The 18,805-nt window shown below is 42.7% G+C and overlaps 1 protein-coding gene across 1 annotated transcript; it reads right to left on the reverse strand.

Moving 5' to 3' along the window:
- Positions 1-1,018: 1,018 nt before the first annotated feature.
- On the reverse strand, positions 1,019-18,597 carry LOC134505124 (ectonucleotide pyrophosphatase/phosphodiesterase family member 7-like). Its single transcript, XM_063314662.1, has 4 exons — positions 18,277-18,597; positions 10,629-10,774; positions 4,921-5,547; positions 1,019-1,585 (listed from the first exon to the last, which is right to left on the reverse strand). The coding sequence occupies exons 1-4, from the start codon at positions 18,530-18,532 to the stop codon at positions 1,289-1,291; spliced, it is 1,326 nt and encodes a 441-aa protein (XP_063170732.1). The 5' UTR covers positions 18,533-18,597; the 3' UTR covers positions 1,019-1,288.
- Between the last annotated feature and the right edge of the window lie 208 nt (positions 18,598-18,805).

The raw sequence follows: 18,805 nt of genomic DNA on the forward strand, positions 1-18,805 counted from the left end.
AGGTGTTTCATGGGCATATCGAGGCATGCTGTCAGCCTTACCAGGTAGACCAGACAGGACACGCAACCAGATAAACTAATTCCACTCTATTTGTAAAGCTACATTAACAGAATCTTGCAAGTCTGAAAGTAAAATTCTCCCACTGTCTCCTTTTCAGCCCTAAAATGTAGGGAGGGTCCTTCCTCAGCCTCTTGCCCCGCCCACTCTCCAGCTGTGGGCTGTGCCGTCTCTTATCTGACTGTTCCCTAGGTAGCACCTCTTCCCCCCCTCTCCCAAGATCTTTCCCACATACCGTTACACATGCCCATCCCTGCCTCGGCTGCTGCATTCTGGACCAGTTGAAGCTTCAGGGTAGTTTTCAAGGGCAGCCCAATGTACAGCAAGTTGCAGTAGTCAAGCCACAAGATGACCAGGGTGTGAGTGACTGCCTGAAGGGCAATCTAGGAAGGCCTGCAGTAAGTTACATGTTTTGTGTTCTAGGATAAGATTGAACAGATTGTGACTGCCTTCTGCATGGCATCTTTTCTGATACTAGGAAAGTGTGCATCTTTGTATGAGACTGAACTTGCCCAACTCCCTTTGTCTTTCCTTGAAGGACTCTTATTAGTCCCTGACCATCCCTATTGCCTTTCTCTGAGCAATTCCTACTTTCCTAAGATCCTTTCACCAGGAAATTGAATTTTGGACTTGCTGCTAGTAAAACATTGCTCTGTTAATGCAGCCTATCACTTACAGGTAGTCCTTGCTTAACAACCATTCATTTAGTGATGTTTGGACTTATGGTGGTGGTGAAAAAACCAACTTATGATCGGTCCTCACACTTATGACCGTCACAGTGTTTCTCCGGTCACGTGATCATGATTTGGGTGCTTGGCAACCAGTTTGCATTTCTGACCATTGCAGCATCCCATGGTCAAGTGATTGCCATTTTCAATCTTCCTGGCTAGCTTCTGGCAAGCAAAATCAATGGGGAACCATGTGATTTGCTTAACAACCACATGGTTTGCATAACACACATGGTGATTCGCTTAATGACCACCACAAAAAAGGTCATAAAATTGGGTCAGATTTGCTTAATGACCACTTCGCTTAGCAACTGAAATTCCGGTCCCAATTGTGGTTGTTAAGCAAGGACTACCTGTACTGCTTTCAGATCTCCAAGGATTTCTAAAAATATGGAGATACATGTTTCTTGCCCCTGTTTTTCCATTAAACACTCATTTTCTGCTCTAGGAAGCAAAGGAGAAAGCATGGCGTATCTGATGGTGGATTATACCCTGTGTCAGAGCTAGATGGACATCAGGAGAAAGAGAAGACTCATCATACCAAAACCTAGGATAGGAACAAGGCATTTGCCTGATGCTGCCAAGCTGAACATGTCTTTAGTAAATGCCAGGGAACCATTGTTCAGTTCGGGCTGGACTCCTAGGAGCTTGCACATCAGAGGATAAATGTGGATGCTGTCAAAAGGTTCTGCTAAATATCCCTTCTTGAAATCGGGACCAAAAGCTCTAAAGATGGTCTTCATATCCATGCCTTTGTTGTCGAATCCGTGGTCACCTTTGTTAATGTAGATAATCCAGAACTGAAAAATAATGTTGAAAGAAACCATCTTAATAACACATCTCACAGATCTGTAATTAGATTTGTGGAGGAATATGTTGTCTTCCTTTTCCCATCTGTGCTTACAATTAAGCAGCCTCTAACTTAATTATGGAATTGATAATTACAAGGTGTAGTGATGGCTACTAATTAGGGCTGCTGGTGATTGATAATTTCTCCCCCACTATCGGAATTACGTTGTCAGGAAGAGAAGGAATGCAGAGAAGGTGAACGTGGACCTGTACAACGACTGAATGAAAGGGAAGGCCGGAAGTCCATCACAGAGGAGGAAACACAGCAAAAGAAGGTGCTGGATTTGAATTAAGAGGAAATAATAAGTTTCAAGTCAGTCTTGCTCAGCCTCCATTCACTGTCTGTAATGGCCACCATTCCTGAGTTATGATCAAGGCTTAATTCACAGCTGTGTACAAGTCTCAGGGAAAGTTTTGCATGTTAGGGCCTACCTTGGGAAACCTTAGACCTACACTCAACCTGGAAGTTTTCTAATGGTTGTAATTCAAGAATAAATTAAACCAGGGAGGGGGAGAGGGAAGGGTTCTGCCTAGATCTTCTCCTTGCTGTGCTCGCTCCCCCTTCCCCTTCTCCTTCCTTCCTTCCTTCCCCTTCCCCTTCCCTTCCCCTTCTCCTTCCTTCTTTCCCTTTCGCCTCCCTTCCCTGTCCCTTTCCCTTTCGCCTCCCTTCCCTTTCCCTTCCTCCCTTCCTCCCTCCCACCTTTCCCCTTCCCCTTCTCCCTCCCCTTCCCTTTCTTCCCTTCTTTTTCCTTCCTTCTTCCTTTGTTCATTCCTTCCTCCATTTCCCTCCCTCCCCCCAATCCACCCACCCAGTTTTACTTATTTGGAATTTTGCGAAGCACCAGCCTGTGGTGCTCTTCCTGCGGTCTCTTGCCTTGATGTTCTTATAGGAAGAAGCAAGGCTGTCCTTTTACCTTGCCTCCTGTCAACTACCTTACTTTAATTAAAATGAATAATGAAAAACAAAGTGCCAAGCGAGGGGGCATCACATTGCCCACCACACACCAAGGCTTCTGCTTTTCGTAAGGGCAAACCGATGATCAGCAGAAGACGGTCTGCGTGAACTATTTCTGTTCACAGCACCACTGGCCAAATTCAGCAACCCTTTGGACTTGCTACTTCGGTGGCCACTATATGTCACTGTTGCTCCACTCACAAGCTGCAAAGGTGAAGAACAAAGAGCCTCTGGCTTAAAGTAATATTAGGTGTAACCCTGAAAACGTGGTGAGTGAAGAGGGGCTTTTGAGCTGTGTCATGGATGGTTGGAAAAGTGGGCTTGACAACCAATCGCATCCTGAGACCTTCTCGTGGCGCACTATATCAGAGCAGCCGGGGAGGGGCTAATGGCATCACCCAACACATCTGCTCTCCGACATCATGAGTAGTTCTGCCCAGATCTCCCCCTTGCGGTACTAGCTCTTCAGAATTGGGGAAATGGTTTTACTCGGAGTGTTATCACCCTTCCCACTTCTCTTCTTTTGGCTCTAGAAGGAAAAAGCCGCCTTCTGAAGGGTGATGGTAATGGAAGGTGGTCAAACTATACTTCCTTTTTTCCCTTGGTTGTTAAGCTACTGTCTTTTATAAATGCCAGTCAAGAACAAACCAGGAATTTGAAACAATTAAAACCATTTTCCCCCCCACTAAAACCCCAAATTTTAAAAAGGCAGCAGATAACAAGCAACGTCAGGCTGGTTGAAACAGGTGGCTCTGAACCACAAGATGGAAAGATGCCGATCAAATGTAATCTGGGTGCAAGCAGAACGGAATCTATGGACCATCTTTTAGGTACTATAGCTATGTTAACTTTCCCATATGGTAAGGTGAAGGGTCCCACAATTTCCCATAATTATGCAGAGGAGTAGTTTCTATAAGATGCCAGTGGCAAGCACTGTAATCTACTGCAGTTTGCAGATTTCTGCTTTTTTGGTGGGGTTTTTTTTTTTTTACATCTCTAAGAACTGGCATAGAACAGGAATAGAGAAGCACATCAGAAGAAAAGGTCACCATGTGAAACTGAGGAATTAAAAACCCCATTCTACAATTGCCACCTTCCTGCGTGAAATCACACTTTATTGTCTATTGATCAGTGGAAGGTGACAGGGCCTGACTTTGGGGGAATGTGAAATGCTAATAGCAGTTAATAGGCTAAGGAAGGAATGCTTTAAATGTAAAGGGTTTACATTGATTTCTCTTGCATTGAGAGTTAATGTATTAGCATTATGTCAATATTAGATCAGGAAGAAGTGACCTTTTTCAGACTGGTGGGCACTTTCGGAATTTCGAAAGTGTGAGTGAGACCAGTGACAAAACATCAATTCACCAATAAATAAATAAATAAATAGGTAGGTAGGTAGGTAGATGGGGTTGCTCCCTGCCATTACCTTAAATGTCCAAGGATGCTGTATACCAACTAAGCTAACTTTTTTCCCTGGACGGTGGGCTTGCTTCCAAGCACAATGCTGGCCTTCAGAACCCACTATATTTGATTTCTAAGAATGCCTATGGGGATGGTGGGATTTTAACAGGAGACATTCATAAATTCTTGAAAATAATGATAATGCTGCAGGCTGGAAGCTGTTTTGCTTTACAGTTGGAGGAGGAGGAGGAGGAGGAAGAGGAGGAGGAGGAGGAGGAGTCAAATGGAACAGGGGACCAAGGGAGATATTAGTGGGGAGATACTGCATTAATAGATTGCATCTCAGAGCTGATACGGCTATTGGCTTTTAGAAAAGCTTAATAGCCATCTGTTGGGATTGATCTGATTCTGAATTTCCTGCACCAACAGGACATGAGATATGATGATCCACTCTACCCCTCTCTGATTCTGTCTGCAAAGCTTGAGAGTTGGATGGTTTATGGATACTTAATGCTTCCAATTAGAACACAGCACCCCTCTCCCCCCAGGTCAGCCCACAGATCCCATCTATTCCAGTAAGTTGTTTCCTAGGTGGCCAACCCAATGTCAAGAAGATATCCTCAAGCAGGATGTAAGAAGAGTAACATCTTCAGGAGCTATGATACCACCAGCATCTCTTACTTCTTATCAATACATTTGACAGTTTAACCATGTGTTCTCTGAAGATGCATTTACCTTTCTTAGGCCTGAATCTCCCACCATTCAGTTTTAGCAATGACTACAGAGGTACTAGTTTTATGCTACAGTGGGGGAGGATCAAGTAATTTACACCTGTTAGCTTTGCATAATTCGCCTCTGCTTTAAAAAACCCAGGTTCTTGCATGAAGAACTCTGATTTCATATGCACCTCTGATTTCACACAAAACTTACCCCGTTGATCACATAACCAGGATCACCATAAAGTAGGATGGGCAACACACGCTCATGCTTGGCATAGTGAAAATGTTCGGGAAACTCATCCTTTTTGTAGACATGCAGATGAGGGTGGGCATTTTTCAAGGCCTGGTAGATTTTCTCTTCTTTCCCTGGTTTGGGTAGTATCATCCCAAACCCTCCATAATCAACGATGTGAAATTTCACCAAATCGGTGAAATTAATGTAATTGGCCAAAAAGATCTCTTCAACCTGTGGTTTCTTTTTGACAGTGGTCATTCCATGATCAGACGTAATAATGACATTGAGGGTGTCTTTCAAACCATGTTTTTCTATTGCAGTGAGCAGGTAACCAATGGTTCGATCAATTTGTTGAATTATTCTTCTCCTGGCATCAGTCTCTGGGCCAATGAAATGTCCAGTATTGTCGGGTTCCCCATAATAAAGTGTGACAAAATCAAAATCTTCTTTAGTGAACCAGTTCATGACAATATCAATGTTCTCTCTCCATTCTGTCTCATTGCTGTCAGGGTGAGTTAAGGATTCTGCTAAGGTTCTCATGACTGACTGACCACTATAGTTGGCATTGCCCCCTGGATAGTGAAAAGAGGCAGCTTTTTTCCCCTAACCAAAAAAAAAAGAAACAAGAAAAAAAGAAGAGAAAAGGGGGAAAAAAAGAGTTAATGGCAGGTACGAAAGTGTAACATGGGAGACGTAGGAGCTCATTGTAAATCTCACACAGGCTGTGGCCAACCTAGCAGTACAAATATTGATCTCCTATTTTTCTGTCATTTCTGCACTCAGGAGAAACCACTTTCCACTGAAAAACTTCACCATAACACTTGGCGTCCAGAACAAATAAACAAAACACTCAAAACATCTCACAATTAAATTTATGAGTATGACTACAAATTACTTCATGATTACCTGGGAATAAGTGCCACTGAAATAGATATTGCTTACTTCTAAATACACGGGTTCAACCTGCAATGCATTAAGCTTTAACCAGAAATAACTTTTTCTCCCAAATTATATAGTTTTTAAAATAATAATAATAATAATATAATAATAATAATAATAATAATAATAATAATAATAATAATAATAATGATATGAATTTCAAAATAGCATTAGTCAGGCATTATTCTCCTTACTACTGGTATTATTTTTCTGCTGAATTTAATTTCTCAAGTGCTAAGCTGAGGCTGTAAAGTAATAATATTCTTACTGACATTTAATATACTGGGAAAAGGTCAAAGTCAGTATAAAATCTAAGTTGACAAAGCAGACAAATCTTGCAAAGAAATAAAAGAGGAATTTAAGTTCTTAATGTCAGAGTAAGAGTGATATCTCACATATTTCAAAATATTGCTTTTTGTAGGGTACAATCCTACATTTTTCCTTAGAAATAAGTCCCAATGTGTTCAATGGATCCAATCCCAGACCAACATTCATAGGGACATTGCTACGAATGACTCCAAAAGTAATGCCCCTGCCCTGGAGCCTGGGTGGATGTGTAGGTAGAAAGGTAGGTTGGTATGCATTTGTACCACCTTCTAATTTACTTTCCTGTTGAAGAAAGAATTGGTTGAGTTATCAAGCTAGGCCATAAACCACAGCTGTGGTTTACAAGCTACATACCTGAGAAACCACGGGAAGCAAAAACTGAACAAACCACATGACAGCTTGGTGCAATGTATCAACCTAGTCTGGGGTTTAGCATGTTATGTGAACCAAGGTGTAGCCTGTTCTCTACTTACAACCATGGCAGAGATAAACCCAGCTTCTCCAACTGGTGCTTTCCAAATGTCCTAGATTACAAGACCCATCATTTCTAGCCAGCATGAGAGGAATTGTCATTGGACAGTTGGACAGCTCCAACATGGGGAAAGCTAACATAGAAACAGATATTGAAGTAGGATCCAGAAGAAGTCTACTCAACTCTGTGGTCAGCCATGCCACTCACTCACTCACTTTACAGGCTTGTTGTTAGGATAAAATAGGTCAGTCGTTTCTGCAGTATATACAATTATGAGTTTGAGGGAGGACGAGTAAGATATAACCCTGGGTAATTATAGGATGAGATTCCCAACAGAAATGAGCAGAAGGCAGCAATGACTATTCTCTTTTCTTGGTCCCCAGCAGCATTTTTATAAGATTGAAGAGGTGTCATAGGATAATAGTGGCCAGTCAACTGCCTCTTGAAGCACTGCCTTTTTGAGCATATGTCACCAACTGGTAGGGATAATGATATCACCGTACAGGACCATTAATATCCCTGGAGCCTCATAGAATTCCGTAGGTTGAAGTGGTTAGATGTCATCTCAAATATCTTCCTGTAAATTTAATTTTTTAAAAAAAGGTGGGCTGTTCCTTCTTCTGGGATTTGCTAGATTCCATTGCAATGGAGATTTTATTGAAAGAAATTCCATAACAAATTCTCTTTCCTGATGTGGAATGAGAGTGGGTAGGGAAAACGGGGGGGGGGGGGGGAGAACACTGCACAGCACTACTGTTTGGACAAATAGTGCCCTACAGGAAGTGGTAGTTAAGCTAAACTTGACCCTCTTTGTCTCCAGAATTGAATCTAGCACCTTCTGGGTTCCATTCTTCTCCTTAGACTGAGCAGCATGTTGAATGTACAAAACCTGACCAGGGATTTCCTCCCTTCCTTAATTCCAACAAAACAATTTAATGAAACTCTGTAACAACCCAATTATGTTGAAACTAGAGAGTATTTACTGTTCCTCCTTCCCTATTTTATTAACATAATCAACTTTACTAGCAGCTATAAACTTGCAATATTACCAGTTTTACTGGGCACATTATTTTTGGTAATTCTCGCTCCTTCCTTTTATTACAACAATTCTTATTATTCCTGAAAAGTTTTGCAGCCAGACAGCTGGTAGATTTTCTCCGATGCTTTCCCCTCTCTCCCACCCTCATTCTTTGCACTGTATCCTTTGCTTATTCAAATTAAAGTGTTTTGTATCTCTGGGCTTCTGCTTCACACTATGAAGATGGTTTTCAATTTGACATAAGCTAGATTTAAGCTGCGTGAGCTTTTTAAAATTCTTGTTCCATGTGTCATTTGAATTAGCATCACCCTTTTCCCTGTGTGAGGGCGAAGAAATCAGAGCTACGTTCACCGTTGCTAAGCGAAATAGTGTAAGTAATTGAAAAGAAAAGAAGAAGGAAAAAATAAACTATATTGTTTTGCTGGAGTTTTTCAAGGCTGCCACTATGTCTGATGGCCTGTTTAGCCTTGTACTAAACAGTGTAATGCACCTTCTGAGAAATACACCCCAGTCCTAAAATGATAGATCAATGCATTACTGGAAAACGAAATGAAATAAAATCACATTTATTCCATTTAATTGTTAAAGTAACATTTGCTGACATCTGACTCTGCCATTCAGCTCTAAATTATACACAATCTGGCAGATTTAAATATGCAAGAGGAATGTTTAAGTGACTTCTCAGGGTTCAGGTAACAAATAATGCAATTAGTTAACCAAGCAGGTGCAAGAAATGTCTACAGCAAATAAGGGGGGCAGCACCATGGGACTGTATAGCACAATATAAACCATAAGACTGGATAGATTGCATTAAACCACTGTGTAGCTTAGTTTTGGCTAGGTGTATTGCTTCATGCCCTAGTGATTTGTGGAATGTGGGTTGCTGCTTCAATGGGTTGGACTAACCATGGTGCTGGGCTTAGCAAACCATCTAACCAGGCCATAGCTTAAGGTGACCTATGATTCTAGTTTAACTCAGTGCACACAATGACCACAGGGGAAATTTTGTGGCCCGACACTTTCAACACAGAATATTTGTTCAGGATCAATTCTAGAGTCCATTTCTAATCCACCACTGTGTTTGGAAGCATCACCAGTCTTATGCTACTTGCAATGCTACAAACAGGTATGAATATCTCTCTTGGGAATATCAGGCCTGGTATTCATAGGAAGACTAATTCTACAGTTGGGAGGTCAACCTACTGTAGCTTAAAAGAAAAAGATCGGTCTAGCTTTTGGGATCAAAAAAGTATGCAGGAACTTTTAGAGACACGGCATCCACAATGGCTGCATTTTGCTGTTGTAAAAGTGGTAGAGACTAATATGACATAGAGAACAACCTTTGCATCATTTGTACAAGTATATGACACGTGTGACATCATTTTCTCCCCTGCAGCTGCTCATGGCTAAAAGGCATATCCATAAAACTTTGGTTTAATGCTAAGCTCTGACATGTAGGATGCTCTTTAGTATTTCGGTGTGTGGGTGAAAAAGGCCACGAAGACAGTTCAGGGGTAAGTGATTAAGCTGCACCGTGAAAAGCCCCTGCATAACGGTGTCAGATATGGCAGTGGAAGTGCACAGAGATGGGGTGCCCACAGAGAGAGGGTCAACAAAAGTCAAGATGGTGGTCACAACCCTTTGACTGAAGGCCTGCCCCTTTTTACACGCATCAGCTATGAGCCAGCAATGAGATACAGCTGCTAAAAAGTCAAACGTTATCTCTGTTATCTATTAAGAGGAACATGGAGTCTGTATCATGGGAAGCAATTGTCCTATGTCCTTCTTCTCTACTCTGTCAGATCACATGTGGAATATTGTGTCCAGGCCTGGGCACCCCACTTCAAAAAGGACAGTGAGAAGGTGGAGCAAGTTCAGAGGAAGGTTTCCAAGATGGTGAGAGGTCTGGAATCCAAGCCCTGTGTGGAATGGTTAAAGGATCTGGGTATGTTTAGCCTACGGAAAAGATGACTAAAGGAAGAGATGACAGTAGTCTTCAAGAATCTGAAGTGTTGTGACAAAGAAGGAGAGTGAACCAGAACCAATGGGTTAAAACTACAAGGAAGGAGGTTCAGTTTAGACATCAGGAGGAACATCCTCACTGTGTGAGAAGTCAGGCTGCTTTATGTAACGATGAGTTCTCCTTTGTTAGAGGCTGGTTGTCATCTATCAGCGATGCTTTACTGGATCCTGCAATGAGCAGGAAGTTGGATTAGATGACCCCTAAGATCCTTTACAGCTCAATGATTTGGTATAGAACAGATCATCATACCAACAGCAGTAGTACTGTTCTCCACCTCCAACAGTTACCCAAGAGAAATTCAAAAGAAATTCTCAAACATCCTGAGAATAGAGGAGAAGAAACTGAAGTCTGTTTTGGAAGGAAAGAAAATTACTGAGAACCTGCAGGGCAGAACTGGGCACAGCATTAAGACTGATTCACACATTGCATGAGGCCATCTTCTGGCTTGTTTTATGCAGGTCTGAGAACAAGAGTGGGTCATTTAAGGCGGTGTTCTTGTTTGCACAATGTGCTAACTTCTCATGACCCAGGTAAGCAAGTTAGAGGGCCAGTATAGACAGGTTTGGACCCAGATGGGCAAGGAGCTCATTCAGCAAAAAAAAATCAGCTTCCTAATTCTGGGATAGGAGGCTCTTTTTCTGACAAATCATATGAATTGGTCAAATATATGAAAAAGGTGCTGTTGATCCAAATATCCCGTAGCATGCATGTAAGGAGAATAGGCAGTTATGTTTTAGTAGTACAGGCTGTGTAGGTAAATTAGAGTCACATCCTACATTACAGCTTTGCCCTTCTTTGGGGGAAAAAAAACCAGGCAGGTATCTATGTTGCTATTGGCTTATGTGATGTAGAAATCAAGCCGTTACGATCTTTGGATCCACTACCTGATTTTGAGCTGTGATCCAGAGGGGAAGAACTCCATTGTCCCACCATTCAGTCTTGTTCTGGGTTTTTTTAAAGCCGTACTTCCGTTGAGTTTCTGTGTTGAACATCATATTGTGGATGACTCCATGATCTTCAATCCAGCGGCCTGGGAAAATAAGATGGGGAAAGATGAAAAGTGGCAAATGACAGGTTTTCTAGGAGTCCTGTGGAGTGATCCACTCTAGCTACATCTGCTTGAAGTATGTCAATGAAGATTCTGTTATCCAGGTGGAATTGTCTGTAGGTTGAGTCATGGCAACTGGATTTCTTTGTTTTTGGTAGATACGTTTCACTGCTTGTCCAAGCAGCTTCTTCAGCCTGGGCAAAAGTTGGTGAGGGGACCCCATATGTGTCCTCCAGGGTGGCTGCGTTGTCCCTACACCTGAATGGCTGTTAATTGTGCCATGGAGGTGTGGATTGCCTTTGGGATGTCTTACTCCTAGATCCTTTGTTCATGCCCAAGGGGATTGTTAAGAGTGGCCTTCCTGGTGGTCTTAATCTTCCTGGGGACTGATGAAAGAGCAGCATGAAAAATGGGGGACAAGTTGTGTCTGAGGCCTCCGCCTCTATTGAGGGAAGGATTTTCCACTTCGGCATGAATGGATTCCTTAACCCCTCTCTCAAACCACCTATCTTCTCTGTCCAAAATATGAGCATTGTTGTCCTCAAATGAGTGTCCTTTTTCTTTTAGATGAAGGTAAACTACAAGCAGCGAAACCTTTCTACCAAAAGGAAGGAAATCCAGTTGCCATGACTGAACCTACAGACATCTGCTTGAAGTGTGGCTGAAGAAATGTGGCTCAAGTTGAAGGCAAAGGAGAAGTAATCTGCCCAGTTTTTTCGGTCTAGAGAAATGGAATAGTGGGAAGAAAGTCTGCCCTTTGGGGAGAGAGAAGCCCCCTACAGTCCGGGAGCATCTTCAAAACTTGAGGAACCATATGGACTTCTACGTTGTCCTTCAGAACTCCAGCTCGCTCTCCATCCTTGGACTTCGCAAATTCTTTCTTCAGCTGAAACGAGGAAGCAGCTGCATTTAGACCCAACTGTTGTTGTCATCAGAAAAAAAAAGGAGACAGGAAAACCTGAGCAGATACTGCCTAGTGAGCAGATGTTTACTCAGCAATGAATGGGAAAATCTCCCCTCTCCTCTAAGCAATTGAGAACAAAAGGAGAATTCCCCCTCTAGAGACTATTCTCTAGCATCTGTTGCTTGTAATGGTTATCAGGGAAGGGAGCCAAGGCAGGCAATGCAGGGACAATGCAACATAAGTGTCTTCTGCATTAAGCCTTCTTGGGGGGCTACTTAAAGCAGTGTAGCAGGGTCTTCCAAATGACTTGCAAGCCGGCCTACTGTGTGTATGTGTGTGTAAATCAGCTATCTTGTAAAGAACAGAGAAGCGCAGCATATCTCAGCAGTATTGGAGCTATATTCAGCTAAGGCTTGGGCACAACCACTTTTCGGTGCCAGCTAGGACCTTACACTTCCTTTACTTCTCTTGAAAGGGTCCAATCTAAATTCCTAAGGGCTATATTCCAGGATGGACTATAAGGACTATAAGGGCTATATTGACAGCTTCGTGTGGCGCAGAGCGGTAGGCGGCAGCATTGCAACCGAAACTCTCCCCACGACCCAAGTTCGATCCCAGCAGAAGCTGGGTTCTCGGGCAGCTGGCTCAGGTCAACTCAGCCCTCCACCCTTCCGAGGTCGGTAAAAGGAGCACCCGGCTTGCTGGGGAAGGGGACGACTGGGGAAGGCAATGGCAAACCACCCCGCTCTATAGTCTGCCACGAAACGTCGCGAAAGCTGCATCCCCCCAAAGGGTCAAACATGACTCGGTGCTTGCACAGGGGACCTTCCATCTTTCACCATATTCCAGGTAGCCCCTTGAGTTCCAAATGTAGTATTAAGGAAGGAAGCAGGGCTGTCTAAATTGAAACAGGTGCCTGGACCTGTATCGTAGCACAGTGGTTGAAGTTACTGTTCTTTCCCACAGGTTTGAGTTCTTTCCTTATTGAGGAAATAAGGTTGGTTCAGGACAATCTCACAAAAACTTCAGCATCTCAGCTTTTCCAGGGAGGCGTTCCTAATGATGGGTTATTAGCGTGCCCTCAATGCATCTAACAACGTATCAAAGACCTGGAAGCCCAACAGGACCAATCAAATCTTTATTCCGATCGTAGACCAGCATAATGTGTTTTTGTTTGCAATTCTGCTTAGTGACTGTAATAAAAATATTCATTCATTCATTCATTCATTCATTCATTCATTCTTCTAAAGAATCAGAAGGCAATTCTATCATGGAATGCCCCTTCAATTCATAAGCTTTGTGCCAATGCTTCTCTTGCCTGAACGTAACTGTTCTTATTTAAATTATTCTACCTTACAGCAGTTTGTCTACCAAATGTACTGTATATTCATTCTTTCATTCTTTCATTCTTTCATTCATTCTGTAGCTTGTTGGTCAATTTCTAGAGTGATTTGGATCCATCTGTTTTGTTACTATGTTAGACGTGAAGTATTTTTTGTGTTGGACCAACTTTATCTGAAATTCCACAGTGATCTCTCACCCCCCCACCCGGTCAAGAAAAAAGTGGTTGCTAACCTCTGCTTTATTTTAACCCTCACTAAATTATATCCTAGAATTAATTAGGTGCAAACATTGCCCTTTCTAACCAATCACATTCAAATACTAATTAAATCATTATCTTAGTAATGTATTTACTTTATGGGAAATTCTTTCTAATGAGGAATATTAATTAAAACCTGTTGAATGGCTTGTAAGCATATAAGCATATCGCCTGTCGGCTTTAATTAATTTCCAGTAAATAATGAGCACATATAAACATGTAATTGCATTGCAGATTTTTAGAGCTGTCTTGAACTTAGTCAGCCTTAAAGAAAAAAAAAATCTGAGTTTTTCTGAACTTGTCTCCAAGGAGAATATGGAAAATGATTTTTCCCCTGTAAACATAATGTATAGAAAGAGCAGATTTTCTACTGTCTCTTGGCTATAATGATCATGCTGGGTTCACACATTATACTAATCTATAGTGTGTGTGTGTGTGTGTATGTGGGGTGTGTGTGTGTGGTTTTGGCTTAGCATATGTCAGCCCCACTAGGTAGACCAGACCAGGAAATCAACTCTGCAGGAAGGCTAAAACTACTTTGATCGATATCAGCTATAATAACAGAATTTTGCAAGCCTGATTGTACTTTACGTCCTTCCCTTCTTATACGCATGTGAATTAGAGTGGTGTCTGTCTGAACCGCTTCCAAACACTATTTGCCTATTGTTGACTTAAGGTATGTTTTCCTCCTTGTTGTTTTGTTAACAAAGCTTGCATATCTGTCAATGTCATCTTCCTTGCTCTCTACATCATATGATGTGAACCATCCATTGCAGTTTGTAAACCACATTTTCTGGCTTAGCTTGTTATGAGAACCCAACTGTGTTATAAGCAATAAACCATGGTCAAGCAAACCAGGGCCCACATGATATATGAATTGTTCCTAGCACTATCAGTCAAAAGAAAGTGTGCCATTGTTCTGTCTACCTTTTCTTCTTTGGGTTGCACATAAAAAACAGGCAGAGCACACTGGTGTGGCGCTACCTTGACTTTTTTGACCACACCCTGCAGATGCTTAACTACCCTCGGCTGCAGACTAGACTAGACTAGACTGGGAAGTTGAAAAAACAGCCTGAAAAGAGGCAGTGGCAAATCTCTTCCACACGGCTACCTAGAAGACAAAACGGATGTGTCCGTAAAGTCACTAAGAGTCAAGTCAAGCTCATGTTGAAGGAGACACAACTTTTACATTTCAAAAAGGAATTGTTGATAAATCAATGGAAATGTAAGAGATATACATGATACCATTGTGGAGAAGACCTTGTTGGGTACCTGAGGACCTGCTCACATTTTTGCCTAGATACTCTGTCAGAAATGATGTAAAAGATCTTCCTTTCTCTTTTCAGAGTTTTTTTATTCTTCATTTTGCTTTACATTTGTCTTAGACTGGACAACTCTTCAACAAGAGCTTAGTAAAAGCATTTGCATGGTGCACTTCCTACCTAATAGAGCTTGCCAACCTATCCGTTTCTTTGATGGTATCAGCTCATGGTAGGGAATAATCATTGGATTGATCAACTGTGGGAAGGCTGACAACCCTGATTAAACCTCTTCCAATGGACAGGTATAAGTGCAAATTAAATAAGACAATTGAGAGCCAGCTTGGTGTCATGGCTAAGGCACCAGGCTAGAAACTGGGAGACTGTGAGTTCTAGTCCAGCTGGGTGACCTTGGGCCAGTCCCTCTCTTTCAGTCCTAGGAAGAAGGCAGTGGCAAACACCTTCTGAAAAACCTTGCCAAGAAAACTGCAGGGACACAATTGATGGATTAAAAAAAATAATAAGACAATTATAAATAACATTACCAAAGAACTACCAAAATAATACTCTATTTTCCCTGTTGCTGTTTCTGTGGCTTTTCCTCCAGAAGAGGTCTGGTTTTGCACAAACCCAAATTGAATTAGAGATCCATTGAAGCAGGAGCCAGGATACAACTCCCAGCAGTCCTAGCCAGGGTGGGCAGTGGCAGAGGATGCTGGGAGTCATAGTTCATCAACTGGCAATCCAGATCTTCTGCCCCTGTGATTTAATGAGTAAGCTTCTCTTGCCAGCAATAATGGTCTTGCTGTTTTGCAAGATCCCTGCAAGTCACTCAGTCATCTGGGCTTTGAACTCAAAGATGAGATTTTATCACAGGCTACATAATAAGGCTTATCTCTTAGTATATGATAAGGAGATAATTGCAATAAGAATTTATTTAAGAGTCCTATTGGTGAAATCAACTCATATTTAATTACTGGTTCATTGTAACACTACAGCAAAGTGAACAGCACAGCAGAAGCAAGGTTCTTCATCATTAAAAAAAAAGGGGGGACTTTTAGCTGAGTCCTTGATGCTGACGAAATGTGATGATTTTTCTGAACAACCCTTCAGATTTCTTCTCTGCCTTACCCTTTTACTGCCCATCATTTCCTCTCTTCTTCCTCTTTGTCCTCCTTCAGGTACATCCTCAAAGAATATCCTGCAATTCTAAATTCAGTACATAGCATTTTATCATAGATAAGAGGAAAGGACCAGCAACCTCTAGTCCTTAAGGATCAATCAGCCCTCCATTTCATCATTTTCATGGTGTCCTTGGCCAGATTTCAAAAGGTTCCTGCAAAGTCTTCTCCTCTCTTTCAGGTGTCCTGTTCAGACTATGAGGCGGACAGGCAGATTTATTATCAAAACCACTCTTCGTGAAATAACTATTTACAATAAATAAATCCTTATGGTCAAGAGGTAGGCTGGTTCCAATCAAGACCACCTGGGTAACAATGGGGGACGAGCAAGGTTGCAGGAGGAGACTGTGGTAGAACAGCGGAGCAGGATTTGCTGACGGGAGCTGGAAGACCGAAAGAAGCTAGGGCACATGGCACCACTGGAACTGTAGACAATCGCCCACGATCTGAAACACCACTCGAACTAGGCTGGCACTGGAGAACTGGGGGAGACTGAACTGGAACCACTGGGCAAGTCTGGGCTATAGCGGCAGGACTGGACTGGGCTCGGTAACTCAGGCTGGATTGGAGACTCTGGACTGGAGACTCAGAACAAGGCTGAGAACTCGAAGCAAGGCTGGACTTGGCTGAAGGTTCTGGGCTGGGCTGGAGACTAGGCATGTGACTAGGCTGGACTGGAGGTTCTGGACTACGCGAAGGGCTTGAAACATGACCAGGCTGGACCACAGGTTCTAGACAAGGTTGAAAACCCGATTCATGACAAGATAGATGTGAAGATCCTGAGCACTGTTGGGCAACCAGGGCATGGCTAGGCTGGGCTGGAGATCCAAGGCAAGGCTGAAGGTAGAAAGCACAACGATGCTGTACTGGAGATTTCAAACAAGGCTGGGAGCTGGAAGTGCAACAGGGCTGAGCTGGAGATTGGGACTTGAAGCATGACGAAGCTGGACTGGAGACTCTGGACATGGCTGGAAACTCGAAGCAAGGCTGTAAGCATGACTGGAGTGTACACAATGGTGACGAAGAGGTCCGAAGCTGGACGTGAAGCTGAGGTCACTGGGTTTGGCAGGGAGAAGATCCTCTCTGGCAGCAGTTGCAGGATCCAAGTCCTCTTTGATAGGAAACACTGGCGATGATTCCCCTCCGGCTACAGATGATGTTTCTGACGTGGGTAGGGACTCTTCTGCTGGAACTATGAGCTCGAAGGATTGGTTGTCTCTGGTGGCTTGCTCTTTGCGCGTCTGCCTTTTATGCACCAATTCCCTTCTGCAGCCAATCGGGCTACCTTCTCCTTTGTGTGCTTTTTGGCACGTCTTTTGCACACGTTGATTAGAGGATTCAAATCCTCCTCAGGGTCTGTGAATTCTCCCATGCTGCTGGGTCATTGCTGAATTTCGCTTTCCTGGTTTCTGCCTGGTAAGTTTCTGTTTCCCCCTCTGACTCAGAAAGAGTTTTGTTTTCTGAGTCAGAGGTTGGCTGGAACCTCACATCAGGAATTACTCTACAAAGAGCTATCTTCCATGTAGAAGAGAACAGAGAAATACTCTGATTTCTATAGTGGCCATTCTTGTGAATAGCAACCTAGCAGGATAGACTTGAAGAACTGTGCCCATGGTGGGAAGGAGAATACAATATGCCATTGAACCTTTTTGTTTCGTATAGAACAAAGAATAACATCTGGGTCACTGGGGATTTGGCCACATCCACTAACAAAATGTGGACCTCAGCCTATTTTGACCGAGGGATGTTATCTTTGACAGGACAAACAATCCTGATCTCTGTGCTAAAATTTTAATTTGGCATAATCTAGAGTTAAAATAAAACGATGGGAATAGAAGTTTTCTGGCTGCAGTGAAAATGTACTGATGTTTTGCTAGCCATATTGCTGCTCTATTCTTTGGGAGAGATCTGAGGCTGAGCTTGGCAACAGATACCATATCCCTCGCTACTGTCAGGGTTCAGGGGGTGTCAGCCCCACTAGGTAGACTTGACTAAGAAATCAACTCCATAGGGTGGCTAAAACTACCTTTATTGAGATTGGCTAGAATAGCAGACTTTTGCAAGTGTGACTGTACTGTACCTCCTCCCCCCGGTTATAGTCCTGTGAATTAGGGAGGTGTCTGTCTGAGCATCTTCCAAATATTATCTGTTGGTTGTGGAGTTAAGACATGTTTCACCCCTCCTTGCTTTGTTAACAGAGCCCACATATCTCCATTAATGTCATCTTCCTTACTCTCTACAATGGGCTAACAAGAGCAGTTGACAAAATTGGATCCCCAACAGCCCCTGTAGACTAGAGACTTGTATGTCTGGCTTGGACCATGGAGATCCAACTTCTGTCCTCAGCTATGGAAACTCATCGGGTCAGAAGCTCTGTGCTCAGCATCCGTCCTAGAATTGCTGGAGCAAAAATGCTACATTGATCTCTGGGATGTAAAATGGGACATAAATCATCATCATTGTCTTCTAAGGGATGTTCCCTGGTCAATAGGTAAGACTGAAAAATAGGGGATGGGCTTAAAAATAGGGGATGGGCTTACCTGTGATAATTGTAAAATGCGAAGGTGAAGTCATAGTCACAAAGGGAGGTGTAACATATTTTGCTTTCACACCTTCCTTTGTCAAATAATCCATGTGCGGAGTGTCTACATCCTCATCGTAATTCCACCGGAAGCCATCAAAGGAGATCAGGAGGAGTTTGTGAACAGCTGCTTCCTTCTCCTTCTGGATAGCTGGAGAACAGACAACCACAGCCAGAAGAATGGAATTCAGGGTGAGGGCCGGTGGTATCTTCATTGTGTTGCTCTGGTTTGCAGCTACAAAACAGCATCTGTTCAATCCTTCCTCTGCTTTTCTACTCTCTGTTGGTTTTAAAATCCAGAACTTATCGGAGCAAAGCTCAGCACAGATAAGATTAGCCATAGCTGTGTCACCATCTTATTGATATCACAGGAGTTTTTTTTTTTTCCAGGAAGAAGAGTGAGCCAAATGTTAATTAAATCTATCTATCTATCTTTTAAGATTTCACAGATTGGAGCAATGGGGAATGAAAGCAGGAAAGTAAGGAAA

Source organism: Candoia aspera, chromosome 14, assembly GCF_035149785.1.
Source record: "Candoia aspera isolate rCanAsp1 chromosome 14, rCanAsp1.hap2, whole genome shotgun sequence".
NCBI classification, from domain to species: domain Eukaryota; kingdom Metazoa; phylum Chordata; class Lepidosauria; order Squamata; family Boidae; genus Candoia; species Candoia aspera.

Excerpts from the sequence above, each read along its gene's own strand:
- LOC134505124 (XM_063314662.1), bottom strand. The coding sequence starts at position 18,532 with ATGAAGATACCACCGGCCCTCACCCTGAATTCCATTCTTCTGGCTGTG. Across the intron at positions 10,775-18,276 it reads GCATTTTACAATTATCACAG|GCCGCTGGATTGAAGATCAT; the intron begins GTAAGCCCATCC and ends TTATTTTCCCAG. Across the intron at positions 5,548-10,628 it reads GGATCACAGCTCAAAATCAG|GGGAAAAAAGCTGCCTCTTT; the intron begins GTAGTGGATCCA and ends TTTTTTGGTTAG.